This window comes from Sciurus carolinensis, chromosome 5, assembly GCF_902686445.1.
Source record: "Sciurus carolinensis chromosome 5, mSciCar1.2, whole genome shotgun sequence".
Taxonomy (NCBI): Eukaryota; Metazoa; Chordata; class Mammalia; order Rodentia; family Sciuridae; genus Sciurus; species Sciurus carolinensis.
In genome coordinates, this window is record NC_062217.1 from 164,946,397 (window position 1) to 164,967,842 (window position 21,446).

General features: G+C 42.6%; 1 protein-coding gene and 1 long non-coding RNA gene across 3 annotated transcripts in view; one reads left to right on the forward strand and one right to left on the reverse strand.

Moving 5' to 3' along the window:
* The window catches only part of Cacul1 (CDK2 associated cullin domain 1), a 65,446-nt gene extending 57,642 nt beyond the window's left edge, over window positions 1–7,804 (reverse strand). The window contains exons 1-2 of one of the 2 annotated variants that reach the window (XM_047552521.1): window positions 7,676–7,804; window positions 6,797–7,476 (exon numbers count right to left, since the gene is read on the reverse strand). In XM_047552521.1, coding sequence (XP_047408477.1) covers window positions 6,797–7,139 — 343 coding nt within the window. In that variant the 5' untranslated portion in view covers window positions 7,140–7,476; window positions 7,676–7,804. The remainder of the gene's footprint in view (window positions 1–6,796; window positions 7,477–7,675) is intronic. The other variant, XM_047552520.1, reaches the window with a different exon arrangement.
* Window positions 6,312–20,747, forward strand: LOC124984649 (uncharacterized). The gene is made up of 3 exons (XR_007108731.1): window positions 6,312–6,626; window positions 19,091–19,191; window positions 20,615–20,747. It is a non-coding gene; the product is annotated as an uncharacterized LOC124984649 (long non-coding RNA).
* Window positions 20,748–21,446: the final 699 nt, after the last annotated feature.

The following is a 21,446-nucleotide window of genomic DNA, read 5'->3' on the forward strand; positions in this document are numbered from 1 at the left end:
TCTGATTATTTAAAAAATTAAAGTCACATCTTATGATTCTATTCATATGAAAAATCCAGAACAGGTAAACCCACAGAGAAGGTAAGCAGATTGGGGGATGCCACGAGCTGGGGGAAGAGAAAATCACAGACCAACTGCTCAACAGGCATAAAGTGTTACCACAAGGTGACAAAAATGTTTAACAAAAATATTAAACTAGATACAGGAATAGTTACACAAGCCTGTGAATGTACTAAATGCCACTGAATTGTTCACCTAAAATGGTTAATTTTGCCGAGTGTGGTGGTATACGTCTGTAATCCCAGAGACTTGCAAGGCTGAGGCAGGAGATCCCAGGTTCCAGGTCAACCTCTCATAAGCGAGACCTTGTCTCAAAATTTTAGAAAATAAATAAAAAGTGCTGGAGTTGTAGCTTGGGGTACAGCACCTCTGGGTTTAATCTCCAGGACTGCATAAAAAATGAAACAGCTAACTTTATGTTGTGAATTTCATTTCAGTTTTTAATAAAGATAAATAACTTTTTAAAACAAAATGAGTAACAGTGTATTTGAGGAGTTATGACATATATAGAGGTAAAGCTATATATAATAACTATCATAAAGTACAATATGGGAGAAATGGAAGCATTCTGATATTAAGTTTTTATATTATATATAAAGTAGTCCAAATTATTCGTAAGTTAACTGTTACAAGTTAAATTTTCATGTTGTAATTCCTAAGGGCAAAAGAGTATGCTAATAGGCAAAACTGGAGACAAAACTAAATTATAAAAAGACAAGAAAAGAGGGAATTAAAAAAAAAAAAAAGAATAATATATGAACTAAGTGAAAACAAATAGCAAAATAATAGATTCAAACCTTACTATACTGGTAATTACATTAAGGGTGAAGAGTCTAAACAAGGCCATCAGAAGGCAGAGATTTTTTTAAAAAGCAAGATCCAATCATATGTTGTCTACAAGAAATGTACCTTACACAGAGAAGTTAAAAATAAAATAACTGGAAAAGCTGTATCACATAAAAAATAATCCTGATAAACCTAGAACGTCTATCAGAAAAAGTGCTTTTCAGGGTAAGACAGACAGCAATAAAGACAGACATTATATAATGATAAAAAACCAAGAAGACTAAGAATCCTAAACGATACACCAAATAAATGACTAATGGGCATACATACATGGTCAGTTTTTTTTTTTTTGTTTTTGTACTGTTTTGTTTTTTAACAAAGTTGCCAAAGTCAGTATGGAAAAAATAGGCTTTTCAACAAATAGTGCTGACATAAGTAGACATCCATATGAAAGAAAGGAAGTTCCACCTTTATCTCATGCTACACGCACACATCAAGTCATAATTCAGATCACAGAACTAAATATAAAAGCTAAAACCATATAATTTCTAGAAGAAAATGCAAAAAAAAATTTCTGGACTTTGGGGTATGCAAATACTTCTTAGGATATAAAAAACACAAGCCATGGGGGGGGGAATCGATAAATTGGTTAAAATCACTGTTAAGAAAAAAAAGACAAGTCACAGAATGAAAATACTCATAATATGTATTATCTCACAAAACATGAAACTAAAATTTGCAGCGAATTATTTACACACAGTAAGACAACCACAAAAATGAGCAAAAGCTCTAAACAGACTCACAAAATTGTGAGACAGGCCAGAAATCACATGAAAAAAGCCAAAGGGAAATGTACAAGAGAAATGCAAAATAAAACCACAATGAAATACTACTACTCACCCACTAGAAAATCTAAAACTTAAAAGACTGACAATATCAAGAAAAAGAAGCCTGGCCTGTACACATATCAAAAAGTATTTGGAACAATTGGCACTGTCATATATTGTTGGTGGGAATGCACAATAGTGAGTACACTTTGAAAAATGATTTGGCAGTTTCTCACAAAGCCAAACGTATAACTAACATATAAACAAAGAATTCCACTTGTAGGTTCTTATATGACAATTTATGTCCAAATGAAACTGGTTGTTCATAGCAGCCAAAACTGAAGACAACTCAAATAAATAGATGACGTATGATAAATCCAAAAAAAAATAAATAAAAAAACCCTACATAGCCATAAAAGGGAATAAGTAACTGATACATGCAAGAACATGGAATAACTCAAAAACAGGATAAGGGAAAGAAAACAAGCACAAAATAATACAAATTGTATGATTCCACTTACAAAAGCCTCTCCTTACAGAAAGCAGATCAGTAGGTAGCTGGGGTGAAGGCAGGGTTACTGACTGCAAAGAGGAATAGGCATATCTTAGAGTGGTGAAATAGTTCAGCTCTTGATTAATGCGGTAGTTACTATTGGAAGAGTTCTCCTTGGGTTTCATGTACTCCTGCAGGGCTAAGTGCAAGGCCCTGAGCAACCCTTCTCCTAAACCTTTGCTATTCTGCATCTGGTACACTTGAAAGATAAGGGAGTCTCCCCCCTAAACAAGCAGCAGGTTTGCTTACTGCTTTCTATAAAAGCAGTGGATTCCCCCCAAATTCGGTGGTCTTCAATTGCAAAACAAACACAATAAAGAAGCATCCATTGTACTAGTGTGTCATCCTTGTGGAATTTGGAAGGAAGGGGAACTTAGGCAAATATGGTGATTCTTATGCTGTTTGTTGTGCTGTGATACATTCCTTGTCTCTGACCCAGGAGTCTCCCACTTCTGTCAGCATCTAGTAACAGTAACAGGCCAGCTTTTAACTTGCAAGTAGGATAAAATCAAATCTCTGACAAATAACATGGGTCAAAATTCATCAAACTGTATACCTAAAACGGGTACACTTTACAGAGCAGAAGGGAGATGTGGAGAAGAAAGGAAATGGACAAGGAGGAAAAGGTGAAGGGAGGAAAAATGAGGAGGAGCTAGAATAAAAGAGAGGTAGGCAAGAGGAGGTTAGGACACCAGAAATTCCTTAGCATGTGGAGGAATGAATCCAGACTTATGAAGACTTAGAGTGGATTTACTCTATCTGACCCTCCTAATTTTGCCCCTCCTATACACACACACACACACACACACTGTGTTCTGAGAAGGTCTTCACCAAGGAACTGAGAAGTATATTAGTGAGGGAGGCACTAATTGCGGGGGGGGGGGGGGGGGGGGGGGGGGGGGGCAAGGTAGTTGTCCTTTATAGTTCTGGGTAAAGATGAACAAAAATGCCATTAAAGACACTCTCTGGTATCAATGGGCTAGTTCAATTCCAATAGTGACAAAGGATAAGTAGAAAAAGGTCCCAGATATAAAGTGAGCATGGTTATTTTAATGAGCAGCAGGGTCAGAGTGGTTATCAGAATGGCTTGGATCTCTGGTGGTAGCTAATAATGGTGTCATAAGAAAAACAAAACAGGCAGTATACTAAGATGTTCCTTGATCTGTATAATGGGAGTGGAGGACTCGTAAGTATACCAAAGATCTCACTTGAGTGAACACAACGAAGAGCCATAAAACCTCACCTAATACCCAGATTGAACCTGTTCAGACACAGAACCCCTGGAACAAAGGACAGGATGGATTCCAAAACTGCTTCAAGAACATACCTAAGTCTTCCTTCTAGCCTGTTTCAGTAAAACATGTGGCTATCTGTTAGAGACAAAGCATTGGGAAATGGAAATCACTCAGATTTTTCAAGGATTATTGAACGTTGGCTCTGAGCCCATACTAACCTCAGGGACCAGCATGTCACCAGTCAGATCAGGGACTTAAGGATATCACAAGATAAATGGCATTTTGGCCTCAATCCAGCTCACAAGGGGCCCAATGGATCCATTGTCCCACCCTGTAATTTCCCCAGTTCCTGAACACACAGGTAACAGCTCCCTGCAGTTAGGGTTACAGTGTAGGAAGGGTCAACTAACAAATCCCACAACAACAAATAGTACATCCCTGTGGGAACAACAGAGAATACCAACTTCAAAGACTTGATGGTTGATTGTTATGACATTCGAATTTCACCAGTCTCCCTGGCCAGAGCAGATTGTGGTAAATCACACCTAGTAGAGACCTCAATAGCAATTGCTCTTCCAGACATGGCCTGATCATTAGGACAAACCAACCATCCCAAGCACATAGTATATATTCAAGTTTCCCATTTCAAAAAACACCAGCAGTTGTTTTCTCCATCACCGTCTTGGTTCAGGGTCACATCAACACTTGGGCTATCTTTCATTATCTGGTCCACAGCCTTTGAGCATCTCAACAACACACAAGTCCACCGAAACTGTCAGTCTACCGACAAATGTGAGTTTTCCTATATCCCCATCTACACTAACACTATCCAGCTTTTTAATTTTTGTCAACCTAATAGGTGAAAAAAGTCATTCCACTACTGTTTAAATCTGCATATCTCAGATAGTAATACTTTCATCCTTTCTTATACTTAAGATTTCCTACTTTGTAAACTCCTTATTGATATCCTTTGCATACTTTTCTAAAGAGGTGGCTGCCCTCTTATTATTATCCACAATTCTCTTGTCTACTCAAATCCTTCATCACATTTAGGCTCTTTAAATATTTTCTATCATTCTTTCACCTGTCTTTTCATAAATGAAAATTCTTAACTTTTATACAATCAAAGACACTAATTTTTCACCTTTATAAGTTTTTGAACCTCTAAAGATCCTTTCCTGTCCCAACATTTCCTATTAACTTTATAGTTCTTTCCACATTTAGGTCTTTAATTCCCAGTCCATTCTATTTATGCTGTGATTTGTTTTCCATATACTGAACCAAACAACCTATGGCTCCTTTATCTAGTGATTTATAATGTCACCTTAAGTTCTCAAATATACATAGGTAATTCACTGACCTCTAATTTGTTCCCTGGATCTATTTTTCTGTTCTTGCACTTACACCAGTTGTTATTACTACAGCCTTGAAATATTATGTTAACTTTTGATAATGCAAGCCACCCAACAAATCTTGAAGATTGATTTAGTTATTCACAATCTTTATTCCATTCACCATGTAAATCTGAGATTTAGATTACCGAGTCTGTCAAACAAACCAAATGTCATTTTGAAAGCATTTAAACTAAATTTCTAGATTAAACTGGAGAGAACTGACATTCTTCTAATAACTAATTTGGTCCAAGAACATGGGAACTTATACAATTTAGATCCTCTTCTAGTTCCTAAAGTTTTTCTTGGATCTCATGTATTCTTGAGTTCCTTCCTAGAGACTTTATAGTTTTGTCGCTACTCTTGTATATGATATCTACTTTTGACTACTAATTTGTGTAAATATTAATTTCTGTAGGTTGATGGTAAAATCCAACAATCCTTTTAAACTCCTACTAATTCTGTTTCTCTAATGATTCTTCTTGGTAAGTGATTAAATTATCTGTAAGTTATTAGTTTTATCATTTCCCTTCCAGTCTTTATACCTTACTTTTCTCTTACTGTAGTAGCCAGGACCTTTCCTACCATGTTAAAAGTAATGATGACAGGGGACATCCTTATCTCATTGTATCTTAAAGTGAATATAGCTAACTTTTTTCCATTAACTATTATATGCACTCTATGTTTTTGGTAATGACTTTTATCTAGTTACCTTGTACTCTCAGCTTTCTAAGACTTTATCATAAATAGGTGCTGATTTTATCAAATGGTTTTATGGCATCAATTGAGAAAAGTCATGGTTTTTCTTCTTTTGTCTCTTAATGAGATAAACTACATTAATAGACAAGCGTTATAGATGTTAATCTTTCACTAAAGCAGTGCCTTGAAGACAAATAAGGTTTTTTGCTATTCTCATAAAATTTCTTTTGTTTAAGGTTGTGACTTCCTATCGGCATCAAAGCAAATATTTTCTCTGCACAGCTAAGTGGACAATAATTGCAGTGCTTGATAAGATTAGTAACTAGAAATGAAATCTCCTGCTTTACCAGATGTCATTTAAAACTTGCAGTCATTAACAGGAGAGAAAAACCTTGGCTGTGATGCTCAAATTCATTTCCATCACCACCAGCACAAGCACCACCACCGAGGGGGGAAAAACAGTCAAAGCAAAAGCACTTTCTTTCCCTAGCTATGAAAGCACACATTCTGGTTGGGGTCAGTTTTGGGTTACAAAACAGACTTTGGTCTTAAATCTTTCTGCCTGCAGCTGAGGGTTAAGGCAGATCGCTAACATAACAAAGTTCAACCTGCAACAGACTTTTGTGTTTGGACACATGCTGAATTGCTTATTTTTATGAGCACTGGCTCTGGAAAGTGATTTTATACACTAGCTTCAAAACGGATGTCGCGGCTCCCCACTGCCTTAGGATGCAAAGTGTGCCGAGACGCGAAGAATACGGTGTAGATATGGGTCAGCTTTCGATTTCTGACTTGTTTAACGTACGCAGACTACGAGCACAGCTACAAGCACACGAACACACGAGTTGCCAGATTTCTTTTCTCTTTCTGGCTGCAAAAAGGACGGAAAGCCTCTCCTAACGAAACTCGGGCGGGCGGGCGGGCTTATTTTCCCCTCCCCTCTGAGGCCGAAACTTTAAGAGGGGACGGAGGAGAAAGGAGCTGCCTACTGCTGCGAGACGGCCAGTGGCGATAAGGATCGCGCTCGTGGCAGAACTCGGGGTGGCGGACGTACCAGGCTGCTTCCCTAGGCCAGGTAACACAAGCAGCCAGGCCCGCGCGGGCACCCGGCGCGGGGGAGGGGCGGGAGGGGAGCAGAGGAGACCCAGGCCTGAAACAAAGGACGCGGGGCTGCTCCAGGAGGGGTGGATGCGGCGTCCGGGCGGGGAGGAGAGGCCGAGGCTGCCGGGGAAAGGCTGGACTCACAGAACTTGGAGGTGGAGGTGTTGATGTTGATAGTGGAGCCGGGCGTGGGGGCGGGGGCCGCCTTGGCCACGGCGGCCGCGTCGCAGCTTTTCAGCATCATGATCACCCCATTGGCCTCCGGCCCCAGCGGGAGCCCCTCCTTGGGGCCTTTCCTGTCCACGGAGACGGCGGGCACGGCCAGCAGCTGTCCCCCCGGAGGCTCTCGAGCAGGGACTGGCATCGACGAGGGGGGCGGCGGGGGCTGCCGGAAGCCGTCCACGGCGGCCTCCCAGTTGTTGTGGTTCTGGTCGTCCATCATCGTTTCGTAGATGAGTACCTCCTCCTCCTCCATGCTTTCCTCCATCCTGCTGGCCCCCGGCACCCGCCCGCCTCACAGGCACCTGCCGCCCGTCTCAACCCCCGGGCCAGGGGGCACCGCAGCCTCCTCGAGCTCACATCGCCGGGGGCCGAGACGGGCACCACGGCGAGAAGGGCAGTGGCGCACCGGATCTCTCGCTCTGCACCGGGCCGACGCTCCTGGAGACACAGCTGACGGCGGTGGGCGCTCCGGGGCTCTACTTCAGGGAGAGGCAGCCGTAAAGCAGCGGCGCCCCTCACGCCATTTTACGGCAGCTTCCAACAGGCGGTTGGAAAGGGCGCCGGGGGAGCGGCCAAAAGGGCACGTGGTGCGAGTGAAGAGCCTGGAGAAAGCAGAGCGAAAAGGGGCGGGAGCTGTTAGTCACCCCCACGCAATAGGTAGAGGTTTGCCCCTCCACGGCTGGCCGGGCTCTGAAAAGGGTTGGGCGACGGGTGCCGACGAGCTTCGCCGGCCCCGCCCCCGAGCCGGCCTCACGTGATAAGGGAGTTTGACCCGCGCACGCGCGTTCGCAGTCTGGTTACCAGGACGACCAGGAGCCGGACGGCACCTGAGGACTACTTCCAAGTCTGAGTCGGCTGAAGCCGGGGCGCTGGCCACCGCTCGGTGGTGCTTTTTTCCCACGCTCGCTGGGTCTCCCGGACCTTCGTACCGCGGAGCGCCTCGGAGCCCCGGCCTTAGCGTGGGGACAGCGGTGTGAGGCCAGGAGACGCCTCGGGGTGCAGGTTATAAACGTGCCCAACCGCCTTGGGCGGACTGTTCACCGACCATTCCTCAGCCCTGGTGACCCAAAAGCGGCAGAGTGGCGAAAAACATTAATGCGTTCGAAATATTGATTTTTTTTGTTGTTGTTGCTGTTGGGGATTGAGCTCGGCTGAGCTGCTCCCTCGCCCCGCGGGCGTGTTGTCCGAGTTCTTTAGCTCTTCTGCACGCTGCGGACGGAAGTCTTTTTTTTTTTTTTTTTTTTTTTTTTTAAATTCTTTTAACGCCACGCTTCCTGCACAGTTCCGCAAATCTGACTACCAGTTGGAGGTGTGTGTCTTGAGGCCCAAGGACGAAAATGACGTGATTCTAATTTCTTTCATTCATCAGTTAATTTGCATTTTGAAATTATAGCAATAGTGGTAGTACATGAGAATATATTTTATATTTTTTTTCTTGTGGAGCTTAGTCTAGCTACTGATGATAAGAACGTTGTCTAGGAAAACCCTCAATTAGTAGATAATGAATCTTTATTTCCACAAGATAAGTTATTAGTGTCAAGGAAAGAACTGCTTCAGCAAATTGTTACTTATGAAATACTTAAGTATCCACTTTTGTTTCAGCTTCCCTATCTTTATTTTCCCACTTGGTTCTGAACTATATTTAATTGAACGTTTTTGACAATCACTTTGGTATGATTTACTCTCAGACAATGACCTTTTTTTTCTTTTTTTTTTTTTTTAAGCAGCATACGTTTTAGTCTATGACCCTGGATCATTTGGGAGGGTTTTTTGTTTGTTTGTTTGTTTGTTTTAATTTTTTAAGTAGAACTGAACGAAAACATATAAACTTAGAATCACAGGCATAATTTTTTTAAATAGAAAAAGGAAGCCCAATCATGCCTTTTTAAGATAAACAATTGATAGTTTTGTCATCAGTAAACTCTCTGGATAGATGACAGGTGGAGCGTCCAGAGACAGAGGTCCAATACACAGAGAAGATATAAAAGATCCAATATGCAGGTAAGATATGAACATTATAAATGTTTCTCTCATACCACAGCAACAAAATACACAAAACAAAAACTTGACAGGATAAGAAAAAGAAAAACCTGCCAGAGTAGGTGTATAGTGTATTTTATACATATATCTAATAGATTGCAGCAGGTTGAATGCAGCCCCACAAAAGATGGTTCCAATCCCTAATCCCTGGAACCTGTGAATGTAAGCATATTGGGGAAAAGAGTTTTTGCAGATGTAATTAACTCAAGTCCTTGGCACATGGAGCCTGCATTATCCAAGTGGGCCGTAAAAGCAATGAGAGAAGTCCTTAAAAGAAAAAGGCAGAGGGAGTTTTTTTAGGGTTACAAGACACGGGGAAGAGGAGGCAGCCTGTGACCACAAAAGCAGGGACTGGGGTAACATGGCCACAAGTCAAGGAATGTTAGCAGCCACCCAAAGCTGAAAGAGGCAAAGAATGGATTCTCTAGACCCTCCTGAGGTTGTGCAAACCTGCCAGCACCTTAATTTCAAACTTCTAGCTTCTAGAGCTATAAGAGAATACATTTCCTCTGTTTTAAGCCCTCTGTTTGTAGTGATTTGTTACAAAGTCACAGGAAACTATTACATAGGTCAAAAGGACCAAAAAAATTTTTTAAACTAGAATCAATAACATGAATTACCAAGCTTCATGTAGCAGTTATGTATAGAATGTTGTCTAAAAACTATAGAATACACATTTCTTTCACATTTCTTTAAATGTTATGTGAAACATTTAAAAAATCAAACATACTGGGACCTAAAGCAAGTCTCCACCTAAGGATTGGTATAGCAACCGCAGTCTCTGACACCTGTGCAGTTAAGTTAGACACCAGGAACCAAAAGATGACAAGTAAGTCCCCACATTTCTGTTCTTCCAGTGAACTCATGGGTCAGAAAACCATAATGAAAATTTGAAAACTGAAGGGACTAACAGAATAATGTGACTTCATCCTAATAAAGCCCTGTTCCATGAATGGTATGAATCTACATCGTGCACAACCACAGAAATGAAATGATGTGCCCCATTTGTGTACAATGAATCAAAATGTAGTCTGTAAACAATTTTTAAAAATTTAAATTAAAAAAAAAAAGTTAAAAAACCCTGTTTCAGGAATTCTCATGGACACGTGAATACTGAACTCCTTATGTGCTCACTGTCAAGATGATCAACATAAGACATCTATTTTAAAGTGTATTATACTTTAATACTTTTTGACTGATTTGTTCTTTTTTGTGGAGATAGGTTATATCATTATTAGCAACACTGACAGTGGACACAGTTAAAATGACTACCTTCCACATTCCCAGATATTCATCTATTTGTTTGATTTTTTTGTTTCTTTTTCCTACTAGGTTATGAGTTTCATTGAAACAGGATAAATCTACATGTAAAGTATATTTGTAAGTTTGTATACAAAAAGAAGACTAGTTCAAAACATTAGAAATTGTTATCAGTGATGATAGAATTTGGATGGTTTTAATCTTATTTGTATCTTTCAATGTTTTTTTTTTGTTCTCTACAATGAACTTGATCATTTTAATATCAAATATCCCAACCTTATAGTTTAAAAATAAAAATAATGTTGTGGAAACATAAATTGGGATATCATAGGTTAAAATGTTTTGTCTTTCAGAAACAGAACTCCCAAGTCAAAATTGCTCAAAACTCAAAATATTCATTGGTTAGCAGACCGATGAAGTCTAGGAAAGAGGCTCCGAGGCACAGGTCGGCCAAGCCTCCAGTTCTGCCTTCTCCATGTTTTTCATCCCCCTTCTCAGGCTTCATCCTCAGTGTCAGAACTACGTCAACCTCAACCCAGGCCTCATATATGTGGACAACAACGTCAAGATGAAGAACGCCCATGAATTCTAGTTGCTCTCTTTTCAAATTTTTTCCCCAGAAGCCCTCAGCAAACTTCCTCTCAGTATCTCATTATCTTATCCCTGACACTTGGGCCTGGATTCCAGAACATTTTACTAGAAAAGGCATGGATTTACATGTGGAAAATAAGGATCAGTTTCTCCTTTAGTACATTGGCAGAGAGGGAAGGGATAGATAATAAGAACAAATATTGGAGTTAACTTTGGAGACTTCAGTGGGTGCCAGGCAGCCAACAATACCTATTACAGACTCAAGTCCCTAATCCCCTGGAACCATTCTTATCTAAACTCGTCCCAACCTTTTCACTTACTTCCCCTTAATGCCCCTTAATCAATAGAGTTGTACAAAATTGTGCATGTACTGATTAGAATCAAGAAAGAGATGCTTATTTAGTTACAAAATGCATATGTGATAAGTTCTCTAAAATAGTTAAGACTGGGGGGGGTGGAGACTTTATCACTAAGAATTAGTCTTTGTATTACTTTAAATACCTTAATGTCACTTTTCCACAGAGTATTTCATTGCAATTATTCAGTATTTCTCAATGAATAAATACATGATTAGCTTAAATCTACTTGTAATCTCATTTCATATCAAGTCTTTTTCTGTCGCCAACTCTTAAAACGTAGCCTTTACTGAGATACATTTTTTCCTAAGAAAAACCAGTTTTATTATTGCAATTTTTACATCTTTTGATCTATCCTATCCAACTAGTTCTTGCACTGTTAATAAAGGATGAAATTGCCCAGAGATATGCAAGAAAAGCAGAAAAACATATATGAAAAAATCTGCAATCCATACTTGCCTCTTTTTGAGTAGGGAAGTAAGAAATAATTAGGTCAGAGAAGAGCAGTAGGCCACATGCAGACATAAATGATTTCTTTTAATTACCATTTCACTTTAAATTGCAATTAATTACATGAAGGAATTAGCATGGAAAACTTGAAAAATGCAACTTTGGTAAAGATAAACTATATTAGGATTAAGAAAAATGAATACGTCTTTAAAACCTAAGCGATTATAATTGTGCCAATACAGCACTGACAAATGATTTCTGAATGTATGATGCAGTTGGAAATCTAAGTGCAAAGCTACTGGAATGTTCTTGATTAGAAGGTAAGAGGATTAGAGACATGTAAATAATTCAAGTCTCAATACTTGCACACTGAGATTATTACTTACAATGAAGATGTGTAGCCACTCGGGGGAGTATTCTCTAATTTCTTTCCATATTGGATTTTGTTTCATTTCATTTATAGAAATCTTAGCATCTGAATCTGAAAGTCCATCCTGGCAGGGAAACTGAGATAATGATGCACATTCTATGGTAAACTTGGTGAGTTTCAGAGCTGAAAGAAATGACTTAAGCTAGTAGAGGATGAGGGGTAGGGCTTTCCCACCAGGGCTCTGCTGTAGGCCTGACCCTTTCACTCAGTCATTCACAAATATTTTGTTGTACGATGGCTGCAATCGTATGCATCTGCCCTTCATGGGGTTCCATTGAGATGTCAGGCATCAAGCAGCTAACCACAGCATGACAGGCACCTTAAAGGAAAATACTAGGTGCATCACAGAACAGTACTAGAAGACATCATAGAGAAAATGTTTTACTTTAGGGGATCAGGGAGAACCTTTCTGAAAATATTTCTGCTAAGATGAAAAGATGGCTAGGAGTTAATAAGACAACAAGTTAGGCAGAGAACACTCCAGGCAATAGAAACATGACAGAAGGCATTTGGTTCTGTCCAGGAACTGAAGAAAGAAATGAGAACCACGTGGAAAGAAGGGGAGAGCAAGGGGCTCGGCTCCTGGTGGATAAGTGGGCTATGGCTGGGTTATGTATGTCCTTTTAAGTCCTGTTGAGGAGCCTGTGTTTCCGTTTAAATGCTGAAGAGATAGGGAAGTGTCACATGATGTGACCTAAAATTTTATAAGGGCATTTTATAACTGTCCTGCAGCAAGTGGCATATAGGAGAAGAAAGAGTGAAGACAGAGCCCAGGCAGGGAGCTATGACAACACTGCAGGCAACAGACAATGGTAGCCTGGACTAGGGAGATGGCTATGGACACAGGAAGAAGTGTAGACTGCAGATTTGTTTTGACTTTAGGATCAAGGGGACTTGATATTGAATCAATGTTAAGGATGAGGAAAGAAATTTTGCCAGTGTCAACCTACAGTGGATATATTAGAGATTTGTTTTGGTCTTTGTTTTGCTTCCAAGCACCCGATTTCCTTTTTGTTTGGACATTCACATTTTGCATCCTGCAATGAGGGGCAAGGCCCCACCTACCACTGTGCAGGAAGCCTAAGGGCACCAGCCATTCTCTTTCCCCACACGCTATCATCCCCAGCAAGGTCGCACAACCTATGCTCAGCCAACCTTCTTGCCAAGGGACTCAGAGTGTGAAGACAAGGACTTGAAGCCAGAGGAATCACTGGGAATGATGCATGACATCTGCAGAGCCTGAGCTCACAGCAAGGGCAGCACTGGAGGCAATGTTAAGCACCAGCCCCTCAGGCATGACCTCAGCCTGGACTCAGAGGCCCAGCTACACCTGGCTTCTGCCTGTGTTCCAGGCCAGGTTCCCCAACCTTCTTGTTGATTCCATAAGCTGCTCAGCATTCTTCCAATAAATTCCTCTTTTACTTGAGAGTTATTTTCTGTTTAACCAAAAATACGGAGAGATATAGCGGGACTGTGGGAGGGGTTGACCAACATGGAAAGGAAGCAAAAGTCCCTGTAGTGAGACCTCACCTCAAAAGAAGCTACTGCTCTGGGTCCCACAGTTCCAACGGGCTCTGTATAACACATGACACACATCAAGTTTATCAAAGGCCTTGTGGGCCCCTCTGCCACTTGGGTTTCATGCTCAGCGGGTATGACATGACCATGACTGAAACATTAACACTCAGAACCAGCTCCTCTCAGCTCCCCGCAAGTGCTTCCCTAGGCTCTGTGTCCTCAGAACAAAAAGCAAGCACATCTGGCTGCCATGAAGGTTTCTGGGTTGTGTCCACCACAGACACACAAAGACTGCTTCCAAGTGCGGGAAGGAGCTGAGCAGCACAAGCACTTAACTGAGAGAGATAACAAATTAATTAACTTCTCAAATCCTTTCCACTTGGCATTAATGTGGTAGATTCTTGCATAACAAAATATCATTTCCCAGTTGTGCCAAGTGTCCAATTTTGTGTTCTAATTCATGGTCCTGGAGCTACTCACTGTGTTAAAGCAATTTGATTTAATTTAGACAAGATAGATGAGATGCCTTGGAAGAGTTAAGTGAAAACAATAGAAGAGTCTCAAATGTGAGTGAATCGTGGTCCTTAGTAGAAAATGAAATTACTTTAGTATTTGTACCATCCACAATTATAAGGAGTGAACTGTTATGAAAGAAAACCAGTTTTAAGTTTTTTCACCTTTTAAAGGATTATTTTTTAACCATTAAAGAAAAATTCAAAGGAAACAAGCACATTTGCATGACTGTAAAGAAGATTTGTGTATAATCTTCCCAAAATTGTCTTGAATTTCTATAGAGACTATTTTTTGGCCATTAACATTAAGAGGTATTTTGGAGGAGAAAGATTTTAACAAATTGAATAACATGCTTCTGATGTTGATTTTCTTTTTTCTTTCTTATTTATTTATTTACTTATTGGTACGGGGATTGAGCCCAGGGGCACTTAGCCACAGAGCCATGCCCCAGCTCTTTCTATATTTTATATTGAGACAGGGTCCCCCTAAGTTGCTTAGGGCCCCGTTAAGTTGCCTAAGCTGACTTCGAACTTGCGATTTTCTTGCCTCAGCCTCTGGAGCCTACCACCATGCCCAGCTATTGTTGATTTTCTTTTTAGATTCTAGCACTGGAGATTTGAAAGGAAAATACTTAAAAATACTGTATGGATCTTGATGCTGCTTTAAGAGGCAGTGAAATTCATGATATTAGTGACATCAACTTATATAATGACATTAAAATATTTTGTGCTATATCTGTGACAATAACTGATCACATACAATGTCACCCTATTAAAATGTCTTTGCATTGCTATGGTTTGAACACAATTTCAGTGTGTCCCCCAAGGGTTCCTGTGCCGGAAACTTGATCGCCAGTGTGAGTTTGTAAGAGGAATCTTTAAAAGTTGGGCCATTAGTTGAAGGTGATTAAGGGTATTGGTGGCACAGCATACAGAAGGGATTAATGTAGTTCTACAAGACCCCACTTAGTTCTCTCAAAAGTTGTTATAGAAAAGGACCATTGGCCCCTCCCTGGTCTTGGGCTTCCTGACTCACCATTGTAGTCGCTCTCTTGCACACCTCCCGCCGTGATGCCATCCATCATGTGATGTAATCTGGGGTATCCTCAATGAGCTGAGCAGAAGTCGGAGCCAGACCCTTGGAGCTCCAAAAACTATGAGTTAAATAAACCTCTTTTCTTTAACAAAGTACTCAGTCTCAGATATTTTATTATAGCAACAGAAAATGGACTAATATAAGCAGGATACACTAAATCCATGGTTCATTTCTGACCTAAGTATTGCTGTCATAATCGACAATTCCATTTACCCCCTCTCAGCAACATATAGTTCCTCCATTTCAAAATTAATGATAAACACCCTAAGAACCACAATGTCCCCAGAAAGGTTGTCCAATCTGTCATTACTCTCAATAGAACACAAATTATGTGAAAGTCTTGATTATAACAACATAATTAGCAATTTACTTAGGAGAAAGCAAGAAAATTAACTTTCATGAAATAAATATAATTTATGAATTATGTATGACTTTATGACTTATCCAACTGATCAAAAGAGCAAACATCATAATAGTTATAGCCAGTTATCTTCAATATTGGACCATGAATATTTTTACGTATTTTTTTATTTTGTCACAATTTAAAAGTATTCTAACAAAGAACAGAACACATGTTCAACCATTTATTAACTGGATCTGTAAAATTTGAATATTTGGACACACAGATGAGCCTCCACTGGGATTCTTGCTGCAGTCATTAGAACGGGCCTGCAGAGGAGGCAGGAGGCCTGGAAGGGCCATTCACGTGGATGTTGAAGTTTCCCTCTGGAGAATGTGGCAGGATTGGAGTGGAGAGAAAGGTATTCCAGAAATGAAGGTGAAGGGGTAACAATGACCAGGAGACCAGAAGATAGGCACTCTGAGGAGTGGAGGTAAGTAACCCCAGTCGTGAGAGCCTCCGTGGGGCTCAAGGGAGCAAGGGAAGGAATGGAATGGAAGCAGTTTTGGGAAAAACCATCCCCCTTGCCTGTTGGAGGAATACCGAGCGCGAGGGCTAAGCGCGCCCCGCAGAGGACACAGGATGCAGTGTTCAGAGGATGGCTGAATCCAGGTTAAGGCAGTGACCTGGAAGGAGTATGTGAAGAAAATATACGTAAAAGAACATGCTGATCATGGAGCAGGCGTTGGAGAAGGCACAGGGAGGGGGGATCCTGCAGGAGAAAAGCCGTGGGATGGTGTCCGAGGGTCCCAGAGATGTTCAGAGACAAGAATTCAGAATCCAGTGGAGTCTTCAAGAAAGAGGGAACCTAGGCCCCATGCAGTTCAGCTGTGGCCTGAAAGGGACACCCTGCCTGGAGTCAAATGCAGGACTGGCCCTCTGCCACCACCCAGCCCTGGCAGGGGCCAGGGCATATCTAGGGTTGGCAGCAGTGAGCACAAGACACCTGGTTTTTCATGGCCAGTCAATCTGAGCAATTCTCATTGGCATTCCAGGTGCCTGGACCAAGACGCTTCATGAGCTTGGCACCGACAACCTCTCCGTGGATCAACCCTGGGTAGAGTCCAGGGCACCTTTGAAGGCCATGTTGATTATCCAGGAGGAGTTGGTTTATATCTCATCACGTTTAAAAAGAGGCAGATACAAATGATTCTCAACTCGCGTTTGTTTCACACACAGTCAGCCCTTTCACACCTCAGACCTCCAACTGCCTCCCATTCTCTGGCCCAGTGCTGCCGCCCGCCAGCCCACAGGTCAGTTTTGGCAGCATCCCTGTTACATACTGTTACCTGGTCATTAGTATATGTTTATGAAAATTGCATGTTTTTACCCCATTGTTTTATCAAAATGAGTAGAAAATGGAAGACTGGATGAGCCAATCCCGATGATTTTTTTAAAAACTACAAAGGTAATCCAGCGTAGACACAAGCATAAACCGTTAGGAGTGAGGCAAGCAGGATTATAACCTCCATCTGTCACTCAGTGGTCACTCATGTCTTCAACTGTACAGAACAAAATTGGGGTCGAAGACAACAAATTACTGCCAACGACTGTCTAAAAGGACTAGTGAAATTGAGGATCATATAATGGCTTTAACTTTCTGAGAACTCCAGCCTCTCACAACCACGCGGAGCCGTGATTCAGCTTCCACGCATCCACGTGTGCAGACATGCGGAGGTCCACCTGCTGTGCCGTCCCCGGAGCCTCAGAGCCTCTTTCCTGGAGCACCATGTCTCCAGCTTAAGCATCATCCTTGACGTTCTACAGGAAAGAAAATGGGGAGGTCATCGACATGGTTCTAAGACAGAAAAGGCGACTGTGTGCCTACTGTGTGCCAGGCACATACCAGGGTTTAAATCAACGTCAAGAGGGCATCTGAGGGTCAGGGTACCCAGAGCATTTGCCAGCTTCTCCAAGTGCCCAGAATAAGATGGATTATCATATTAGCAATACTGAGGTAAAACAGAAATAATAATAATAATAGCAAACACCCACTGTACGCTAACTCCATGCCAGACACTGTGCTAATCAGGTTCTATGGATGATTCTATTTAACCCCCGCAAGAACCCTGGGGTAGAGCTTTTACAGTTAAGGAAGCCGAGGGTAAGAGAGTGTAAGGAAATTCCCAAGATCAATGGCAAGCAAAGGAAGCCTGGCCCCAGGCCCACCCACTTGCTCACCACATCCATTCCAGAAGTGGGCCACACAGGGCCACAGAGGGAAGCACTGGCCCTGGAGAAGCCGTGGGTGGCTAACCAGCAAGAAGATGGTTGCTACTGGAGGCAGCCTCGAGCAGTAGAATAATAGCGTCTGGGTCAGACAGACGCTCCTTACCTCCAGGATGGCTAGCTAGGAGGGCTACCTGAGGTGCTGGGGGCCAGTCTCCCTCTTTCAGACACCCTCTTTCCAAGCGGCAGATCACAATAGTCTCCAGAGACATTGAGGTAGCTTGGTCGTTCCCACAGCCTATACACTCTTCTTCCAGTCGCTTGCCTCTTTCATTGCCTTCTAGAAGGTTCTCTTTCCCCTCTCTTTTCCATCCTTTTCCATCTAAGTGTACTGCCAACAGCACCTTCATGCCAACACTGAGATGGCAGATATCTAATGGAGAGTCAGAAAGCAAACATTTGCAGCTGGATTCATTTGCAGGCTGGGGCTGGATCAGACAGACTTGCTTTGGCTGTGGTCACATTGGTTCCAGGTGGGGACTGCTGATAGCCAAGCCAACAAACACTCCCTACAGCCTCTATTCATTTGCTGGCAGGAAACCATGGTCTCCAAAAAGGACCCTTCTTGAATCTTAGATTGCCCAAGCTAATCATGGCGATTCCTTGGGAATAGCAATTGACTTGAAACAAGTCTGAACTGCAGACCTGGCCAAAGAGTAATGAGGGTTCTGCTGGAGGTAGAGGGATGTGAGGAAGCAATGTTCTCTCCTGGGGGGACGGGAAGGCGGGGGCTGCAGCAACCATCACACAGCCAGCCAGGGACTGGCCTGAGCAGAGACACCAACAAGCTAAGTTGGCAGAGCAGGGCTATGGAAGGAGCCTGGGTCCTTAAGGATGTGTTGAGAGCAAACTCCGGACCTGTCTTACCTCCATTGTTCTTATCATGAGATTTCAAACCCCCTTGGGGTTGGAGCCACTTTTCAGTTGAATCCTCCATTATATACAGCCAAAGGCCCAATACAACAACCCAGCAGCATCTGGTGGTCTTTGCCCCCAACAGGATAAGTACCAGGTACAAATCTGCCCCAGACCGAGTGTGCCCTGGGAACTTTGGTCACTTCCTACCACCCCCAACCTGTAGGCAAAATGAAAGGGAGTAAGTGGGAAGTTACAAGGAACTTTCCTGGAGGCCGGTGAAAAAGTGTCAAAGCACTTTACAATCAAGCCTAATTGAAAACAACAGCTCTTTAATCTAAATTTACAACATAATCAGCCTTCTGGTTACCTAATTATAATTAAATTAGATTGGCAGTGTATTTCATATATGCTAATTAAAAGCACCAAAAGGAAAAGCTGCGTTTGGTAACTGCCGATCTGTTGGCTCCCTACTGAAGCCAGGTGTGGAAGAGCTCAGAGCTCCCCGGGCTGCACATCTGCAAATCGGAAGACCCAGGTTCCAGTCCCACCTCTGCTTGCCCCGGCTGCATGACCTAAGGTGAGTCACTTACTCCCTCTGAGCCTGTCACATTTCAATCAGAGGAACTCTTCTGGGGAAAGTACTTGGCATTATACCAAGTGTCCGCATCGATTGTTCTCGTTCTGCCTGTTCCTGAACATCATATGACAAATCATACAGTGCGTACTTTCTGTGTCCAGGAAGAAGCCCACTGAACTTTCAAGGACGTTTGTTGCCAAAGAACTGATGAGCCCAAAGCGGGAATCATTTTGACTATTCAAGCATTAAACAACCCTTGGACCCCCAACTTTACACAGGCAGGAGGTCACCCCTGCAAGCCATGTACCCTCCGAGTGGGGCGGACTCCCCACTGCTCCCCTTAGTTCTGGCCCAGGAGATCCTCGTCCAAAGGGAAGCTCCCTTTATGGTGTCAGGGCCAGAAAGCCCAGTGGAGCCAGAGGCTCCTCCCAGAAGTTGGTGTGGGTCTAATGGAGGGATGCCCTCCGTGGGCACACTGCTCCCTGCCTGCCCAGCTGATCCATGATTGTAGTGGCCCAAGCTCGCCGCCTGGGCACTGGGAATGTCCTTTGGCTGGACATGCTGACCTGAGAGGTGAATGGGTGTCCTGGGGGGCTAGAAATGTGCTCATAGATACTGAATCGGTCACCAAAGGTACATCTCCCTCCTAAAGTGTGGGGTTGTCACTAGGAAGAAAGTAGCAGCTGTCTAGTCAGGAACCACACTTCCCATTCCCGCTTGTGGTTTTTTAAAAATGGAGGTGAAACATAACACAAAAGGAACCATTTTAAAATGTACCATTGGGTGGTATCTGGTACATTTCCGGTGTTAAGCAGCCACCCCTTATAGCAAGTTCCAAAACTCTTCCATCCCACTAAGGGAAAACACTGGACCTATTAAGCAGTTGCTCCCAATTCCTCCCTCCCCTCAGCCCCTGGCAACCACCAATCTGCTTTCTGTGTCTATGGATTTACTTATTTTGGACATTTCTTAGAGAAGAAATCATTCAACGTGTGGCCTTTTGTGTCTGGATTTTTTTCACTTAGCCTAATGTCTTCCAGGTTCATCTATGTTGTAGCATGAAGCAGTATTTCTTTCCTGTTTATGGCTGTGTAATATTCCATTGGGTGGATATACTGCAATTTGTTTATTCATTCATCCATTGATGGACATTTGGTCTGTTTCCACTTTGGGACTACTAGGGATAATGGTGGCTACAAACATTTGTGTCCAAGTATTTGTTTGAATACCTGTTTTCAATTCTTTATTGTGTGTATTCAGGAGTAGAACTGCTGGGTCAGATGGTAACTCTGTTTAAGGAACAGTCATACTGTTTCCCACAGCATTGGCCCCTTGTATTTTGGTGAGATTGTGTGACTCATTCTTACCAATGGAAATGAGTGTCAGGGATCTCTGACATTTGGGCATGTGTGCTTCTCCACAGGTGGAACCTATTCTTGGTCTAATGCTGAGGACACCACAGAAGCACAGGAGGGAGAGGTCACAAGATGGAGGAATTCAGGTCTGGATGAAGGCTGCCTGGCCAGGAACAGCTACACACCATGGTGTAAACAAGAAATAAACTTATACATATTATGTTAAGGCCCTGAGGTTGTATCTGTCACAGCATCTGGCGTTAACTAATACATTGCCCTCGCTTCATTCTGAGTTTTGTAGTAGAGTTCAGCATGTAGGGTCCGCTTGCTCATCTCAACTTGCCTGTGCCTGAAACCATACTCATCATTCTGCTCTGGATAGGGATTTGATGGTTTCGGAGACCAGAAACACACAACTGAACTGAAGCACAAGAAACTGAAGTCACATAAAACGATCAAGAGCTCTTGAATTTTGGAGACAGAAAACAAAGTGCATCTAAACCTTCTGCAAACTCAGAGGCATAGGAAGGGGAGGTCAGAGGAGACATGTCCCTGCCAGTCAAAGGGGCACCACAAAAATAGAGGCAGAGGATTTCTACTATTTTGGTTTTGCACTGAGTTGCTAAGTTTAGATGTGCTGCACTTGAAACCTCTACTTGCCATGTGTTTGGTATTCATTTCCAGAAAAATTCTGGTCCCCAGGCTCCATTTCCCTTTCTCTGCCCTGGGACGAGTCTCCTGATGTCCTGCCACCATATGCAAAAGCAAGTGCTGTCTCCCGCATCCAGGCGGCACAGTCTCTGGTCTCTGCTTCTCTGGTCTCTGGACTGACCCGGGGTGAGCCTCCCTGCTGCAGGCCTCACTCACCCAGCTCTCCTCTGAAATCTGAAGTTGGGCATG